Source organism: Camelina sativa, chromosome 11 (assembly GCF_000633955.1).
Source record: "Camelina sativa cultivar DH55 chromosome 11, Cs, whole genome shotgun sequence".
NCBI lineage: Eukaryota > Viridiplantae > Streptophyta > Magnoliopsida > Brassicales > Brassicaceae > Camelina > Camelina sativa.
In genome coordinates this window covers 7,306,486-7,322,864 of record NC_025695.1, presented here as the reverse complement: position 1 = coordinate 7,322,864, position 16,379 = coordinate 7,306,486, and the positions used below count along the sequence as shown (strand labels likewise).

Genomic DNA, 16,379 nt, shown 5'->3' with positions numbered 1-16,379 from the left:
AAAAAAAAAAAAAAAAAAAAACAGGCTAAAACTCAGGCATTGCTGCTGTGGGAGAGAGAGAGACTAAACAGATCGATTCTGGTGTCGTTTTTGTTCTTCACTGAGAGGAGTTGAGTTGGATTGCTTCTCCACAAAGTCTTCAACTTTCTTTTTCTAGCACAATCATTCTTTTATTCTTTTAAAAATGCAAGAAAATAAAACAAAAAGTGTTGTGTTTTCAGAATTCAGAGCGGCCACCCTCTCTCTCTCTCTCGTATCGTCTTTTCTACGGGTGGGCATTTAAACCGAAACCGAACCAAACCAAACCGAACCAACCGAACTCAAACCGATCCAAACCAAACCCAATCTTATACTCCAAGTTATGTTTTTTCTCAATCTAAATTATTCGGTTTTAAAACCGAACCGAACCAATGACTCAATGTATTTATTAAATTAATTAATTAATAATAATAAAATTGTAAATATGTGGTCTAACTATTTTACTTTATTTTATTTTTCTAATAAAATTAACTAAATATAAATCTATATTTAATTATATTTTATATTAGGTATTTAATTTTAATATAGTTGAATTTTTCTAGCTTTTCTAATTGATTTGATTAATTAACTTACAACTTGTTGCTGAGTTTATACATATTATCAAACTACAATAAATTTTATTTTGTTACATTAATTAATTTTAAACCGAATTAAAACCAAACCAAACATAAACTGACTCGAACACAAACCAAACCAAACTAACTTTGGTTGAGTTGAATAAACCAAATCGAACGGAACCCAATCTGAATCTGAACTTAAACCAAAATGCCCACCCATAGTCTCTTTTCTTTTTTCTTTTTTTGCCAGTTTAATTTTTTAATTTTAGATATTAAAAAACAAAATAGATAATACTAATAATAAAAAAGGAGATTCTCAAAAATAACATCAAAATAAGATTTTTTCCAAATTTAGCACAACATCTCTAAAGTTTCAAAAATAACACTATATTTTAAAATTCATCTTTTAAAATAAAATCCTAAGTTCAAATTACTAAACATTACCCCTTCAAAACTATATCCTAAATGTGAAATTGAAATTCCAAACCTAAAAAAAATTCTAAAAATTAATTTTAAATATTGTAATATGTTAAATAATACTAATTTTGGAAATTTATGTAGTGTGTGCAATAATTGACCATAAAACTTGTTTTAATGCTATTTTAAAATATTTCTCTTAACAAAAAAGAGAAATACATAAGGAAATATCAAATGACCATAGTAAATACGTAGGGAAATATCAAATGACCATCGTTTGGTTTAAAGTTCTTTGCATTGCGCCATTGCCCTACATCATCGAAGGGAATGAATAATTAAAAGGTGTTTGTGTATGTTGATGTTGTTGTAGTATGAAAGTGTAGGACCAACAATAAAAATAAAAATGAATGCACGTTTTGCTCATAATGTGGATATAGAAGGAACTCTCTCACATGTAAAAATCTTTGGATCCATTTTTGGGTCATGTGGACTGCATGTGCCTTTTCAATTTTTTTTTTTTTTACTTATTTATCTATTTTACAATAATATTCAACCATTACAACTCTTTTTATTATTCTCAAAACCACACATTTTTTTGTTCATTATTGAAAAATCTTTGAAACAATTTCCTACATTTAACCTTAATCATTCTAATTAAGGATGTTGGTATTTGTGATATGCATATGATATTGTTATTTTTATGGCAAAGCAAGCATGCAATGAAGTAAGTAACAATTAAACTAAACACAAAGTCTTACCTACATTTATCCTTAATCATTCTAATTTGGAACTTTGATCACACTTCAAAATTGTCGTTCGTTAAAGTTTATCGTCTCTTGGATGAGATGTCTCTTTCCATTGTAATCTAAATAATATATCACACAATTGGTTGATTCGATCAAAATTTACAAATATTAATATAGTATTTATTTATCAATTTTTAGAATTTAATCCTATTGAATTATTAATCACTTAGGCATTTAATGTTGAACATAATTTGCAATGAGAAAAATTGTGTCAAAGTACAAATTTTCTTGCGATGGGACTCTTTCATGTTTGTAAACACCTGCAAAGAACATTTAGATTTTGAATATCTGATACACAAACGTGAAAATGTCTGGATTCCATGTGTTTTGCTCATTATCGTTATCTTCATGGTTAAAAAAGATTATAAACTAGTCTTTTGATCAGTGTGATATTTATTTTCGTTGTATTAATCAGAAGAATATATTGAGATCTGCTTTTGGATGTAAGATTACAATGTAGTGTGAATTGGCGAAGAAAGAACTAATAAAGACGGTAGTTAGTAGTTGGCATTTAACTAATGACTCAATCAATTAAACTTTTTATACCGTTTTGGTTAAAAATATATATACAAATATGCAATTGACCTTCTTCTTAGCTTCATCCTCAAGCTTCTTCTTAAAAGCATCATCATCCACCTTCTCATCTTCATCCTCAAGCTTCTTCTTAGAAGCATCATCATCGACCTTCTCGTCTTCGACCTCATCGACCTTCTTCTTAGCTTCATCCACCTTCTCATCTTCATCCTCAAGCTTCTCCTTCTTAGCTTCATCATCATCTGTCTTCTCATCTTCACCTCTCTTCTTCACAAGAAGAGGAGCTAGCATCTTCTTTTGGTTAACCAAACGAAGACCAAGACCAAGCTTTGGCTTTGGTTTCAGTGAAACCCTATTGGTGTTGGTGTTGTTGTTGGAAGGAAACAAGGGTTTGGTGGGAAAGAACAGAGCAAAGGTGAAGGTCGAGATTGACATTGTTTGTCTGTGTTTGGGTTTTTTTTTGTTTTTTTAGTTTGAGAAATAAAAAAAGGAAGAAGAAGAATGATAGAAGAGAAATGTAGAGAATATGTAGGATATAAAGAGAGTCAAAAGCATTTTGTATTTTGTATATACACGAATTACGAAATGTAAGAGCAGAGAGTAAATTAGATTTTGGTATTGGTAGTACCTTGCAAAATGCTAGAGAATGTATAGGATATAAAGACGTCAAAAGCATTTTGAATTTTGTATTTTGTATATACACGAATTAGGAAATGTAAGAGCAGGGAGTAAATTAGATTTTGGACATAATGCTAGAGAATGTGTAGGATATAAAGACGTCAAAGCATTTTGAATTTTGTATTTTGTATATACACGAATTAGGAAATGTAAGAGCAGGGAGTAAATGAGATTTTGGTATTGGTAGTACCTTGCAACTAGATTTTTTTGAATCGTACAGATTCCTTTAATGCTTTTCTGTATCATGACATCATACGTTGCATAGCGGAGTTGAAGATGATGATGTGAGATTCGTGGTAGATTGGGAAGAAGAAGAAGACACACACGTGACTTAAAAATATTGAATTGTGGGCATCAATGTTAATAAGAAGCTAGAGCTACTTAACCATATTCACACCATAGCTACGCAAGTATGCACAATGCCTAACCTTTCCACCTACTACAATATGTTTGGGACCTGTGAGTCCAATCTCTTTCTTCTTCTACCTCTTTTGTTTGTGTTTCCTTTTGTAACTCTGTGAGTAGTTTAGTACTACTTGTCCACCAAGTTTCCTTTAATGTATATATCTACATTCGCCGATTGAGTCTAATATAGGAAGACAAGTTAGTAATAGATCCCTAGAAGCGGTATCTATGTCGTCAGCCGTCGCCGGCGCATGTTTCTCGATCTCCGTCGCCACCAATAATTCTCTCAAGAACTCCTCCTCCAGATCGCCTCTCTCATTTTTGTCCATCGCTTTCATCCCTTCCCGCGGACGACGCAATATTACTCTTCAGCGGCGGTGTTTCGTTGGATCGAAGCCTACGATCCTCGTTGCTGAGAAGATCGGTGAGGATGGTTTAAAGGTGTTGGAGGGTTTCGCGAATGTCGACTGCTCGTATAACATGACCCCCGAGGAGCTGTATGCTAAGGTCTCGCTCTGTGACGCTTTGATCGTGCATAGTGAAACAATGGTTGGCCGTAAAGTGTTTGAAGCGTCTCGCGGACGGTTGAAGGTTGTCGGACGCGCTGGTGCTGGGTTCGACAACGTGGGCCTGAGAACAGCCACGGAGTTTGGGTGTCTGGTCGTCAAAGCGCCGAGGCCCAACAGCATCGCTGCCGCTGAGCACGCAATCGCTCTTATGACTGCCATGGCCCAAGCTGAAGCCAAGGCTGGTTAGTAACTCTTTACCTTTTTTTTTTTTTTTGGCTATGCAACTGCTTCGTTTCACTGCAATGTAATGTTAATGTATAGGCGAATCTGTTGATTTTGGGTCACTATTCACCATTCTTCTTAGCTAGATTCTTCAATTAGCTTGAGCTTGTGTGGTAGAGTGACTATGTACTTATCTACTGACGGATGGATTATAGTATTTAATTAATTAATGTCTCTACTTAATGCAATGCAGGAGATGAGTTGGAAATGAACAAGCTTGTGGGAAAGACCCTTTTAGTTTTCGGACTCGGGAACGTTGGGGCCGAAGTTGCTCGCCGTGCCAAGGGCCTTGGCATGCGAGTCCTTGCTCGTGATCCATTTGTCGTAGCAGACCGTGCACGTGCCATTGGTGCTGACTTAGTCCGCTTCAGCAGCTTAAGTGCAGCACTCGCCAATGCAGATTTCATTTCTCTGCACTTACCCTTTAACGGAACAACATGGCTAACACTACGTGACCATCACTTTCCCCAAATGAAGAAAGGAGTTTGCATCGTCAATGTTTCTCATGGAGGTCTCATCAAAGAAGACGGGCTAGTGGAAGCTCTGAATTCTGGTATTGTTGCTCGGGCTGCAATTGATGTCTTCACTGAAGATTTACATGAAGGGTGTAAATACACTAAGCTTCTGCAGCACGAGAGGGTCACTGTGATACCTCATCTCGCAGCCAGTACTCAGGTGTGCAAAATTCATGTTGCATGATATATTTTTATTCTTGGTTTTTGCTCTTTAATTTCGCTTCTGATCGTTTTAAGTTTTTTTTTTTATTGACAGAAAGGAGTTAGCACTGATCTTGCTGAAGCTGTTGTTGGAGCTATGAATGGAGGAGGAGAGCTTGCTGCTACTGCACTCAATGCACCTATGGTTTCTCCTGAGGTGAGCACTGGTTTTTGCTGGTAAAAAGTTTGTTATGTTTTAATTTGCTTCATCACATTCGAAACTTAGTTCTAAGACGCAAGTATCGTAGCTAGCCGCCTTAGACTGAAAGTAGGACATTGTATCTCTACTGAGTTGGTTAGACAGCGGCAGATTCGTGAGCGTCTCTCATTCATCCTCTGTGATTTGTGAACTGAAATAAGAGAAATGCAGTCTCTCATAGCTCTTTGTTTTTACAGTTATTCAATTGTTACAAGATAACTCTTCATATTGGTTATGCGCAAAAGCTTACATCAGAATGTATTGCAGGTTCCAACCGAGCTGAAACCATATGTGGAACTAGCCGAGGTTTTAGGAGATTCGTTAATGAAAGTGGCGTCCAGAGGAGTTGGCGGTTTGAAAAATGTGAAAATCACATACGCCTCAGCACGGGCTACTGACGATCTTGACACCAGACTTCTACGAGCCATGGTCATCAAGGGAATCCTCGAGCCAATCTCCTCTGAGTTATATGTCAACTTGGCCAACGCCGATTTCATAGCCAAGCAGAAAGGTATGAGGATCTCAGAGGAATTTGTGTTCTTGGACGGGTCACCAGAGAGCCCTTTGGAGACAATAACCGTTCAGCTAGACATCGTAAAGCATATGTACCCAGAGTCCGTGTACCCCCGAGCGGACTTCAAAGTGGAAGGAAAGGTTAAAGACGGACTCCCGTATGTGATCAAGCAGGGAAGTTGGAATGTGGAAAGTAATTGTGTCGTAGGGCGCATAATGTAATCATGTATTTTGTATCACAAGAGGGACTTCTCGTGGTTAATCAGTTTCATCACTCTATATCAATAAAATATAAAAAATCCATGTTCCACATAACAACAGCTTATAAGCAGTCCAACTTTGTATTTACGTACGGCTGTCAATATGACCATCCTTAATAAGATATTGGTATTGCGTTGTTGAGACTTTGTTACAGTACTGTTAAAGGCTAGAAAAATTCCCATGTTGCAAGAATATTCTATCAGACTTTGTTTATATATATACTACTAAAATGTTACATACAAAGATTACAAGTCAAATTGCAAAAGGCACGAAAATCAAAGAATGAATCATAAAAGCTAAAAATCACAAGGTAGAGAAATTTGATCAAGACCCAATATCTGTTCGAACACCAGAACCTTTGAGACGGTAGGCATGTGATCGAGCCAAGTCAACCGCGTCCTGAACCCTTAGCCTGGTTCCCTGTTGACCCACCACAGTCGCTGCAATCGTAGCAGCCATATCTCCCATTCCTTTCAAGTCAGAGACTCCTCTCAAGATACCGTATAAGATCCCTGAAGCGTAAGCATCTCCAGCACCACATGTGTCAACTGGCACGCATGGGGAAGGAGGAATGTATATGGCCTCTCCTTTTACTCCAATGTATGACCCGTTGATTCCATCCGTCACTGAAACAAATGGAACAAAGTGGCTCATGTACCTTGTCGCTGAAATTGGGCTTTCCTCTGCGGAAAAGTGACAAAACGCTCTTGCTTCATCACTGTTTGCAAATACAATATCCGCATAGTTCCCCACAATGTCCCTGGATCAACACAAAACCATCAGCATTTCCATTTTTCTTCTCTCTAAAAACAAACAGAATGGAGAGTGGAGACAACGAAACCAAGCAAACAGTCAAGATAACAATGGAGCTTAAAGAACAAAATTCCCCATTCTTCAGGTTAAAACATTCGCAGCAAAGATTCTATGACTAATCATCAAGCTATAAAAGACAATCACTCCCTTCTTATTATATTTTCAACTGTTCCTCTGATGGACTGTAAATATATAGAAACTGCAAGAAGGGATTCAAGAAAAAAAAAGACGAGAAACTCACCAGAAGTCATCATAATGTCTCTCTATGCAAGACACATCTGATGCTGTCACAGCAACAAGTGCCCCATTCCTGTGGGCTTCTTCGCATGCTTTTGTTATGGTCCTTATAGTATCAGGAAGCTCAAACAAATAGCCTTCCACAACAAAGACATTTGTCTTGGATATCAAACTAGCCAAACAAGAATCATAATTAACGACAGAGGACGTTCCCTGAAATTTATACATACATATTAGGTTTGTCATTAGTGGTTTCAGTCGAAGAGACATCTTAATCTTATCGGAATTAACAATTCTACTAGTATTCAATTTGGTTGCTGTGATCAGAAATCATACCTGATATGCAAGCATAGTACGTTGTGCATCAGGAGTCGTGAGGACTATCACTGTTCCAGTTGTTCCATCCTTAATTGGAGCAGAAAGAAAATTAACATTTGCTCGACGTAGTTTAGTCCTACAGAACATAAAGAAGGGATCCCCTTGTGAGTAAACCAAACAAAACAACGGAAGAAGGCAAAGCATACAAGACACGAATAAACCATTTATAACCTGGTTGATTTATACACATATATCATAAGACATCTAGATAAAAAAGTTGATAAAGCAAATCAAAAGACATAATTTAAACAAAAACTGAATGTGTTGATCAGTAGTCGATGTGATGATAGTCTAGTTTGTAAAACCTTAGAAACTAATCTTGCATAAAAACCAATCCTCTAACACAAATCAACCTTTAGACACCAATACTAGGGATAAAGAGCAACGGTAAAGGGATACTAAGAAGAAGTAAGCAGATACATTTGCAAGCTAAAGACAAAGTTGAGTACCCGTAAAAGCTACCGAGAGGGTCACCTCCAATACTGCCAGCCATAGCGACATTCAAAGGCCGGTCAACGATAGAATGAGAACCTAATCTAGCGAGAGCAACAAGAGTGTTGGACAATGAGCCTCCAGCTGCAGCCTTATAGCTGCAACCATCCATTGCTTGTAGTAATTTACCCCTCTCCTCGTGATTAATCAGTTTCCTTGTTCCCTTTTCTAAACCTAGTTTCTCTAGAAACTCATCATCCACAACTCCAGAGAAATCTACCTAAAAAAAGATACACACATATATTCCAAAAGCATCAATGATAATAATTAAGAAAGCTCCTAAATCTACTTAATAAGCTTCAATGGCGTTCAAAAACTGACCATGGCTTGGCCGAGACCCAAAACATCCCATCTCTCAGGGGAAGTATTAGAATGGCCAATGATAAAATCGTCGTCATCTTCATCTTGATTTCCAATTCTCTCGATTTCACCTTCGTCCATATCATCCAATTCACCTCCGCCGCCGCCGCCGCCGTTGGTACAAAGCACGAGACACAAGTCCGTCTTATCCGCCATGGAATCAATCCTCAAGTTCAAGGAGCCTCCGAAAAACGAGGTCGCGGTTCTATTTCGTGAGGATGAGGCATTATTAGAAGTAGCGGTAATGGCGGATAGAGTAAAAGAAAGAGAGGCGGAGATAGAAACTGGAGAGAGGAGCGAAAGAGCCATATGGATGATGATGAAAGAGTGTTTTGCTCTTTGGGTCGTAAGGTGAAAAGAGAGACAGAGAGAGGGATGAAGAGAACGAAGGAAAGCTCACATCTCCATCCAAAGCGAGAGGAGCAAAACCTGAGAGAGAAGACGCCTCTCTGAGAGGATAAAGTCTTACTTTTACCAATTTTTTTTTCTTAAAAAAAAATATTTATTTATAAACTAAAAAAACTATACTAATCCAATTAGGATGATAACTCTATTATTATAAATCCAATTGCGTCTATTTGTATCATTTGTTAAAATTGGCTAGTCTTCTTCAAGTGAGAACAAATCTTCTACGTGGCCTTTAGTTTAAGACAAAATTGATTCTGACATTGGTTTAGTTTAAGACGAAATACAATTTTGTACTTTTGTTAATAAAATCTACGTTATACTAATAATATCTAATCTTGCTTGTATGGTTGGGCAAAGCCAAACGAAGACACCTCTCTAGTGGAGGTGGTGGTGACTATGGTAAAACTGACTACTGTTGGTTGAAAAATGGTGTTATTTTAAGAGTCTTGTGTTCGTCATTTACCATTTGTCCACTAACAATTTTAATCTAGTCCGTCCAAAACAACATTGGTACCTAAACAATATTTGTTTTTTATCACTAATTTCAGTTCTAATTGTCATTTTTTGTCATTACTAATGGGTTACTCTATTGGGTTTAGTTACCATTTATGGAGAAGGAGAATAGAAAAAGGAGAAGCATGAAACTATTCCCCGCTGCAAACTCTTCAACAACTATTTTCCTTTACACCAAACGAGAGATAAAAAGACCTCAAAACCAAGAATCAAGACAATTCAAAAACGAAAGCTGAAGCCAGAAAGAAACCTGAAAATCTCTATCTCCCAACGGTCTTTATCTTAGGACATAGATTCATTTTCTCGAAAAAAGGAAAATAATAGAAAAAAAATTAAAAGAAGAGACGCAAGTATGCACAATGCCTAACCTTTCCCACCTACTACAATATGTTTGGGACCTGTGAGTCCAATCTCTGCTGCAACTCTTTTACCTTCTGCGAAAGCTCTATCTTTTGCTCTTTATAGCTCCTAAGTAGATAATCCTTCCCTTCTATAACCTCTTTAAGCTCACTCACTTCCTTTTTCAACATCTCTACTCTTTCTCCATCCCTTGATCCCTTTTCCTGTGACTCATAGTTGCTTTCGCTGTCCATAAACCCGTTCACATGGCCACTCCATGGTGCAACGGGAGATGTCTTGCCATTGCTACCCGCACCGCATCCCACGCTGTGATCAGCTATCGCCTTTCTCAGTCTCTGGACTTCTCTTTCTGATTCAAAAAGATCTCTGTTCATTGTGTCTAGCTGTTCCTGGAGATGGCTAGAGTGTGCCGTCTGCGCGTTATACGAGTTTTGCAGCTCTAGGATCTGTTCCTGCATTTCCAGTATCATGTCATCGCGTCTCTTCAGCTGTTGCCTCAGTTTCTGTATTACTTCTCGTTTGCTGAAGATGTCTGAGCTGGTTTCAGATACGCAGGGAGAATCTGAGCACGTCGATTGGTGATTGTATGGTTTCGGGGGAAGTTCCAGGCGATCAGGAGAAGTAGCCCACATGACTCCATTTTCTTTGCTAAATGATGGAGCAGAAACTGTCACAAGAGGCAATGAAGTGTCAGATGCGGATACCATTTGCTCGTTTATCACCTCTTTTCCCTCCACATTCTCACTTCCTACAAAGAAAAAGAAGGAAAGTTAGATGAGATCCAAAACACGACTAACTGCCCTGTACTACACATTGATAGAGAGGACGGCGATTCAGAGATTTTCCAAAGAGCCAAAAGACCTCATTTCTAGATAAAATAATAGTACAGATCTTGTAACTGTGCTTCAACGATTTCTTGGAAAATGACAAATCTTGTAACTATTGCTAGCATTCAGCCACTAGGTACAACCATCATTGGAGAAAATTTGCTTCCCTAGTTGCCAGCTTCATGTATGCACATAATTGATAATATACCACGACTAAAGAAGAGATAATTGGTTCAATCAGTTCAAAAATGACAAATTTGTTACTTGTAATTGTAACTATTTTAAGCAATCTGCAACTTCAAATTCGATTCCCTAGTTGACAACCACATTAACTGTTATGTAATTGGCCTTCAAAGACATCACTAGGCAGGCAAGGACTCTGTAGCAACGTCTACACATTCTTTCAGCTAGAACTTTACTAAATTTCACGCATCGTTTCACTTCACATGTTGATAAAAAGAAACCTAGTAAGAGATGACGTAAGAACAAGACACTAGCATATTGTGTGTGTTTAGTGGCTTGAACATGAGAAAAATCTTCCATTAGAACAGAAAGTTACAAAGTCACACCTGGAATGGAGCGGAAGCAATCATTACTGTGTGCACAGGAAAACGTGTTAGAGTGCAAGCAACAGCTTGTAGATTTTTGCCTCTCAGATGCTCCTCCATTGGCTGCACAACAAAATATCATTAAGAGAGACAAAAACTACAACCAAACTATAAAACATGTTAAGCAACACAGCAATAAAGTAAGTACCTTTTAAACCAGAAGAGCCATTCGAGTGAGGTTTCCAATCAAGTGACTGCTTAAGCTTGTACCCAAAGCGAATAGACAATGTACTCAACAAGGCACCCCCAGCAATTAGTATCCAATTAGGCCCTTGACCACAAAATTTATCAGCTCGTTGATGCTTGGAAATGCCAGATCTTCGTGTACTCATTGTAAGAGAAAGTCAAAAATGTCTCTATCATCCAAAACATAACCTACATTGGTCACCAGATACAAGAACAAACTCATCACTAATGATCAGAAAGAATTGAGCATATTACATCTCAAAAAAAAAAAAGACGAGAGTTGTGGTTTACACACAAGAAAAACAACCGGTACACAGTTTTGAAAATCACCAAAAATGCTTAAAATATACAAGATTCCAAAACCTACATTAAAATATACAAGATATTGAGCCAGAAGCAACATGTTTTAGGCAGTAATCAAAAATTGAGCTAACCTGAAAGAGTAATCAAAATGTTGACGCCATGGGATTTTGATTAGACGTTAAAAAAGTAAAGTCTCTTCTCTATCCCGAAAGAGCTAATAGAGAGAGAGACACAAGAAGAGATACTTGACTTGAACATGAAGCAAAATAAAAACTAAAAAGACCATTATAACTTTGTAGATAGAAGCCATTAATTGGAATAAAACAATCGAAATCAGAACGAGAAAAAAAAAAAAAAAAGGAATTACATAAATCCGGAACAACTCATATATATTCACAGAGAGAAATAGAACAAAGAAAATAATCGGAATACAAACCTCACAGAAAACTACAATAGAAATGGTAAGAGGATTAGGGCTCCATAGTTTCACTTATGAGACTCCAGCTTGACTTTTTTAAAGTGTGTGTGTGTGTGTGGTGGTCTCTGCTCCTCCAATCGAAAAACGCTGATGAGAGAAATAAGATTCCGAGAAGAATCGTTGAGTCTCCGGCCGATGGATATGACTGTTAGAAAACCCCAACAGAGAAAAATAAAGTGGAGGGGGAAGGAAGAGACGGCGCCTCACACAGCTCCCCCTTCGTTTTTTTTTTTTTCCTTTTTCCTAATAAAAAATAAACTGTTTATTTAATTTATTAAAATAAAATAAAAATAAATAAAAATCTCCGCACGCGTCAACCACGTCCCATGGATGACGCTCACGGTGGTTGAGACTTGAGAGACTCTGAGAGATTCATCTCTATTTTTTGTGTTTAATAATAATTCAATTCTTTTAAGTTCTAAGAGTGAAATTTTTAGATTTGTGTAAGAGATTTGACAGGTTTATCCATGTGTAATTTGCACTTTTACACCTTCTTCTGTTGATTATTATTTATCTATTCTATTTTTAGTCTTAGTGGTGGAACACAACTAATAAATAACTACCACAGCTGGATTGATATATTATATGGTTGATTTATATGACATTTTTCTTCACTATGTGACAAATTACTAAATTAATTGGTCCTCCTTCCCTAACAGATTTCGAATTTGATAATAACAAAAAACAACGAACTTCTAACTGATAGTCCACATTTCACCCAACTTTTATATGCCTTGAGACTTGAGACACGACATTCGTATTGAGTTTTTCAGATTTCCAATCTTCACTTCACCCACCAGGAGAGAAAAAAAAAACAAAAGGAGAGATTCAAAGCCCAAAGCTAAAACAATCTAATCAAAAGAGAGCTTTTCTTCGGAGAGTTCATATTTCCTTTTTTTTTCTCGAGAAAAGAAAGGAGTAGTAGTTATAAAGAATGCACAATGCCTAACCTTTCCAACCTACAACATGTTTGGGAGCTGTGAATCCAATCTCTGTTGCAACTCTTTTATCTTCTGCGTAAGCTCAATCTTCTGCTCTTTATAGCTTCTAATTAGATAATCCTTCCCTTCTATCACTTCTTTTAGCTCACCCACTTCCTTTTTCAACATCTCTATCCTTTCTCCATCCTTTGATCCTTTTTCTGGTGACTCGTAGCTGTTTTCACTGTCCATAAACCCGTTCACATCACCACTCCAACCATTATTGCTACCCACGCAGTGGTCAGCGATTGCCTTTCTCAGTCTCTGAACTTCTCTTTCTGATTCAAACAGATCCCTGTTTGTTGCGTCTAGCTGTGTTTGTACATGGCTAGAATGTCCCGTCTGCGAGTTAAGCGAGTTTTGCAACTCTAAGATCTGTTCTTGCATTTCAAGGATCATGTCGTCACGTCTCTTCAGCTGTTGCCTCAGTTTCTGTATTACTTCTCGCTTGCTGAAGATGTCTGAGCCGGATTCAGATACACAAGGAGAATCTGAGCAGGTTGACTGGTGATGGTATGGTTTCATGGGCACTTCCCGGAGATCAGGAGAAGATCCCCACATGACTCCATTCTCTTTGCTATATGTTGGAGTAGGAACCGTCACAAGAGGCAGCGTGGTACTGGACACCGCCATTTGCTCGTTTGTAGCATGATTACCATCCCCATTCTCAGTTCCTGCATAAAGTAAAGAAGCCAAGTCTCAGAACATCCACACCAAAACCTTTTCTGAAACAGTTAAGCTGAGATTAACATTCTGAGATAATCTTAACGCAACACATCATCGTGGGATACTTCTTCCACAGTTGCCAGCTCATTGATGCAAGTAGCTTCTTAAATTATGATTCATGAGATTAAGCTACAATGACATTCAAAATGCAAGAAACTAAAAGGCTACAAACTTGTAAGAACCATCTCCATATTCTATCAACTAATTTACAACATCTCATAAGATCTTTTTAGCAAACCCAGCAAGAGACTGTGAGGAGTCAAGATTAAAGTATAGTATAAGAAAAGGCAGCTGTAAGAATAACCAACTCACAAACTTCTCACCGGGAGTGGAGTGGAAGCAGCAATCATTACTCCTTTCACAGGGAGATGCATTAGAATGCAAGCAGCATCCTCGAGATCTTCCTCTGTCAGATGTTGTTCCATTGGCTGCACAACAACAAGTATCCTCCAATAAGATAAGACTATACAACTGAATACTAAGGACATGTAGTATATAAGCAGTAAAACCAATTAAGTACGTTTTAATCCACCAGTGGCATTCAAATGAGGTTTGGAATCAATGGACTGCTTTAATTTGTAGCCAAAGCGAATAGACAATGTACTCAACAAGGCACCCCCAGCAATAAGGATCCAGTTAGGGCCTTCACCGCGAAAACTCTCACCCCGCTGAATCCTGGAAATGCCATTTCTTCGTGTAGTCATTGTAAGAGAAAATCAAGCGTCTCTATCATCCAAGCTTTAACCCTACAATACTGGATACAAATTTTGGCACAAAATTAGAGGCCTTGAAATCAAAAACCCAAAGCAAAGAAAAAAGGCAATAAGCACAGAGGAAATTAGAAACACCAAAAGTGAGGATAACCCCACACGAGAGACCAAAAAAAATCGGAGCACAAACAAACCTCATCGGAATGAGTGAATAAAAAAAAAAAAAACACTGCAGGACAGGTTCTCCCAGAAATTAGGGTTTTTACGTCAAAGCGATCAAGGAGATCGAGGAGAGTAATCAAAAAAGCTAAAGTTTCTAGAAACAATTATGGTCACACAAAAAAAAGGGAAAAAAAACAACCAGAAGAAGCTTACCACCAGGCTGTTTTGGAGAGACAGCGCGGCGTTGAGCCAGAAAACCAAAATCAAAGGCCGTTGAAGCCCTCTCTCTTTTTTTTTTCTAATCAACCCGCCGTGAAGCGTCCCAAAAAAAAAAATGTTGTGTCTGTGTTACTCTACTTATCGTAGATATTTTACAGCTCAATAGTAGTGTCAATAGAATTATAACTTCAGCAGTTGCTGTAGCAAAATTTTGATTTTTCCTTACAACCCGATTTATTAAATGATATGCAGTCTAGTAAGCTGAATGATTGATCTGATTAAGAGATGATATTAATATACATAGGATGAAAGATTCAAAACAAGGAATATGTATTGGTGGTAACTCTTTTGCGGCAGTGACTGTTGTGTTGTGTGTTCCGAAGTTAGCTGTTCCCCTAGAGAACGTACCAGCCTCAATGTATTCTGAACTGATGTATCTCTTTCTCACCTTTTTATATGGATTTTATTTATTTTATAAACAGAATATATATCAGTACTGAGAATTCTATCCCTGAATGGGATATTAATGTGATTTGATCAAAAGCGCCGTTGAGTCGACATTTGAACCTTACAAACACACATACCAACTTTCTCTCTTACCACAATAACTCTCAGTATCTCAAACTGAACCAACAAGAAAACGTGCTTTCCAGCCAATGCCCACATGCAATCATTGTGGCCACACTGCTCTTTTTCCTCTTTTTTTTGACCTCCTAAGTACTGCAAAAGAAAAATAACAATATAAAACTACAGGTAACAGAAATATAGATGTATTCGTATTGAACGCTAAAAAAACCCCAAACCCAAGTTACAAGTAAGTACCATTAGGATTGCCGGTACTCTCCATATAAACCTCATTCTCTTTACAACTAATCAGCTAATCAAAGCACAAAGAAATGTACATGAGCGAATGCTAAAGTCGTAGTAATTGATTCAACTACTTTCTTCTAGATCAAAATTTAATCAACCACTAAATGCAAGGGAACTTACGGATGCTTGCTTTCTTTGCTTTAGTCAACTGGGTGCTTATCAATTTGACGAGATGTGTAGTGAGCAGACAGCAAAAGCAGAGAAAGAAAAGCGCTGGCCACGAATATTGCATCAAACCATCGATGATAGAAATCAAACTGAATATCTCCGCCTAATACATCTGTTATTATCCCTCTGTGCCAACAAAACAGCTTTCAGTTATGTAATCCACTTTCCATGTTTGGTACAGAAGAAACATGTATATAACGACACATTCAGCAATTAGTTTATTATTCAGTTAGTTGAAGATTAGAGGACTCAGCCGTACCTGTACTCATTTCTCAAGCTTTTTCTTATAAGAAGAATGGACGACAAAAAGTACATTCCCATGATTTCGGATAGGAAAAGCACAACATTGCTTGAAGATCCACTCCCTACCCTCGACACTGCAAAGAAGAACTGTACAATCGAAAATACTCCCAAGTCATTCACCAAAACTTATATAATAGCACTCCAAACAAAAGCTTTCAGTATGTTGTCAGTTATGTTTCAGTAAATTGTAAAATCACCATACTACTGCCAATCAAGTAGTAGCCATCAATTTGTTCTATGCTCAGGTTGAAGTTTAATTGAGTGGATCCGTAATGCAGAAGATTGTATAAAGACAAATGGAAGAAATCTTGAACGTTAAAATCAGAACTCACCTTCATCAGATTCGTCAAGAATCCCCTCAC

General features: G+C 37.5%; 5 protein-coding genes across 11 annotated transcripts in view; 1 reads left to right on the top strand and 4 right to left on the bottom strand.

The window, feature by feature from the left end:
* On the top strand, window positions 2,459-6,026 carry LOC104722161 (D-3-phosphoglycerate dehydrogenase 1, chloroplastic-like). The gene is made up of 4 exons (XM_010440285.2): window positions 2,459-4,187; window positions 4,421-4,902; window positions 4,999-5,100; window positions 5,410-6,026. Exons 1-4 carry the CDS (start codon window positions 3,665-3,667, stop codon window positions 5,875-5,877), a joined length of 1,575 nt encoding a protein of 524 aa, XP_010438587.1. The 5' UTR covers window positions 2,459-3,664; the 3' UTR covers window positions 5,878-6,026.
* Window positions 6,098-8,675, bottom strand: LOC104722160 (uncharacterized sugar kinase slr0537-like). Of its 2 annotated transcripts, XM_019232982.1 has the most exons (6): window positions 8,158-8,675; window positions 7,794-8,056; window positions 7,303-7,420; window positions 6,971-7,179; window positions 6,267-6,676; window positions 6,098-6,207 (listed from the first exon to the last, which is right to left on the bottom strand). In XM_019232982.1, the coding sequence occupies exons 1-6, from the start codon at window positions 8,503-8,505 to the stop codon at window positions 6,149-6,151; spliced, it is 1,407 nt and encodes a 468-aa protein (XP_019088527.1). In that variant the 5' UTR covers window positions 8,506-8,675; the 3' UTR covers window positions 6,098-6,148. The 2 variants fall into 2 exon arrangements, with proteins under 2 accessions (XP_019088527.1, XP_010438586.1); XM_010440284.2 differs by having other exon boundaries at window positions 6,114-6,676.
* Window positions 9,234-12,128, bottom strand: LOC104722159. Of its 4 annotated transcripts, XM_019232989.1 has the most exons (6): window positions 11,838-12,128; window positions 11,533-11,615; window positions 11,394-11,461; window positions 11,061-11,287; window positions 10,874-10,975; window positions 9,234-10,225 (listed from the first exon to the last, which is right to left on the bottom strand). In XM_019232989.1, the coding sequence occupies exons 4-6, from the start codon at window positions 11,242-11,244 to the stop codon at window positions 9,498-9,500; spliced, it is 1,014 nt and encodes a 337-aa protein (XP_019088534.1). In that variant the 5' UTR covers window positions 11,245-11,287; window positions 11,394-11,461; window positions 11,533-11,615; window positions 11,838-12,128; the 3' UTR covers window positions 9,234-9,497. The 4 variants fall into 4 exon arrangements, with proteins under 4 accessions (XP_019088534.1, XP_010438584.1, XP_010438583.1 ...); XM_010440282.2 differs by lacking the exon at window positions 11,394-11,461; XM_010440281.2 differs by lacking the exons at window positions 11,394-11,461; window positions 11,533-11,615.
* On the bottom strand, window positions 12,569-14,883 carry LOC104722158. Of its 3 annotated transcripts, none has more exons than XM_010440279.2 (4): window positions 14,671-14,883; window positions 14,118-14,339; window positions 13,909-14,013; window positions 12,569-13,533 (listed from the first exon to the last, which is right to left on the bottom strand). In XM_010440279.2, the coding sequence occupies exons 2-4, from the start codon at window positions 14,287-14,289 to the stop codon at window positions 12,839-12,841; spliced, it is 972 nt and encodes a 323-aa protein (XP_010438581.1). In that variant the 5' UTR covers window positions 14,290-14,339; window positions 14,671-14,883; the 3' UTR covers window positions 12,569-12,838. The 3 variants fall into 3 exon arrangements, with proteins under 3 accessions (XP_010438581.1, XP_019088536.1, XP_010438580.1); XM_019232991.1 differs by having other exon boundaries at window positions 14,106-14,331; window positions 14,671-14,882; XM_010440278.2 differs by having other exon boundaries at window positions 14,106-14,339; window positions 14,671-14,880.
* Window positions 15,113-16,379, bottom strand: part of LOC104722157 (GPCR-type G protein 2) — a gene marked incomplete in the record, with an annotated part of 6,296 nt that continues 5,029 nt past the window's right edge. Inside the window, 5 exon segments of the mRNA XM_019232983.1 lie at window positions 15,113-15,396; window positions 15,499-15,553; window positions 15,667-15,840; window positions 15,974-16,104; window positions 16,350-16,379. Of these exon segments, the coding sequence (XP_019088528.1) occupies window positions 15,687-15,840; window positions 15,974-16,104; window positions 16,350-16,379 (315 nt within the window).

What these genes read in the sequence shown, in the direction of transcription:
- LOC104722161 (XM_010440285.2), top strand. Translation starts at nt 3,665, where the DNA reads ATGTCGTCAGCCGTCGCCGGCGCATGTTTCTCGATCTCCGTCGCCACC. An exon ending in CCAAGCTGAAGCCAAGGCTG is followed by an intron (nt 4,188 to 4,420) that starts GTTAGTAACTCT and finishes AATGCAATGCAG; the next exon opens with GAGATGAGTTGGAAATGAAC. An exon ending in ATCTCGCAGCCAGTACTCAG is followed by an intron (nt 4,903 to 4,998) that starts GTGTGCAAAATT and finishes TTTTATTGACAG; the next exon opens with AAAGGAGTTAGCACTGATCT.
- LOC104722160 (XM_019232982.1), bottom strand. Translation starts at nt 8,505, where the DNA reads ATGGCTCTTTCGCTCCTCTCTCCAGTTTCTATCTCCGCCTCTCTTTCT. An exon ending in CCTCTCGGTAGCTTTTACGG is followed by an intron (nt 7,421 to 7,793) that starts GTACTCAACTTT and finishes TATGTTCTGTAG; the next exon opens with GACTAAACTACGTCGAGCAA. An exon ending in CTACCGTCTCAAAGGTTCTG is followed by an intron (nt 6,208 to 6,266) that starts GTGTTCGAACAG and finishes TTTTTAGCTTTT; the next exon opens with ATGATTCATTCTTTGATTTT.
- LOC104722159 (XM_019232989.1), bottom strand. Translation starts at nt 11,244, where the DNA reads ATGAGTACACGAAGATCTGGCATTTCCAAGCATCAACGAGCTGATAAA. An exon ending in TGGCTCTTCTGGTTTAAAAG is followed by an intron (nt 10,976 to 11,060) that starts GTACTTACTTTA and finishes TTTGTTGTGCAG; the next exon opens with CCAATGGAGGAGCATCTGAG. An exon ending in TTGCTTCCGCTCCATTCCAG is followed by an intron (nt 10,226 to 10,873) that starts GTGTGACTTTGT and finishes TTTTCTTTGTAG; the next exon opens with GAAGTGAGAATGTGGAGGGA.
- LOC104722158 (XM_019232991.1), bottom strand. Translation starts at nt 14,289, where the DNA reads ATGACTACACGAAGAAATGGCATTTCCAGGATTCAGCGGGGTGAGAGT. An exon ending in TGCCACTGGTGGATTAAAAC is followed by an intron (nt 14,014 to 14,105) that starts GTACTTAATTGG and finishes GTTGTTGTGCAG; the next exon opens with CCAATGGAACAACATCTGAC. An exon ending in CTGCTTCCACTCCACTCCCG is followed by an intron (nt 13,534 to 13,908) that starts GTGAGAAGTTTG and finishes TACTTTATGCAG; the next exon opens with GAACTGAGAATGGGGATGGT.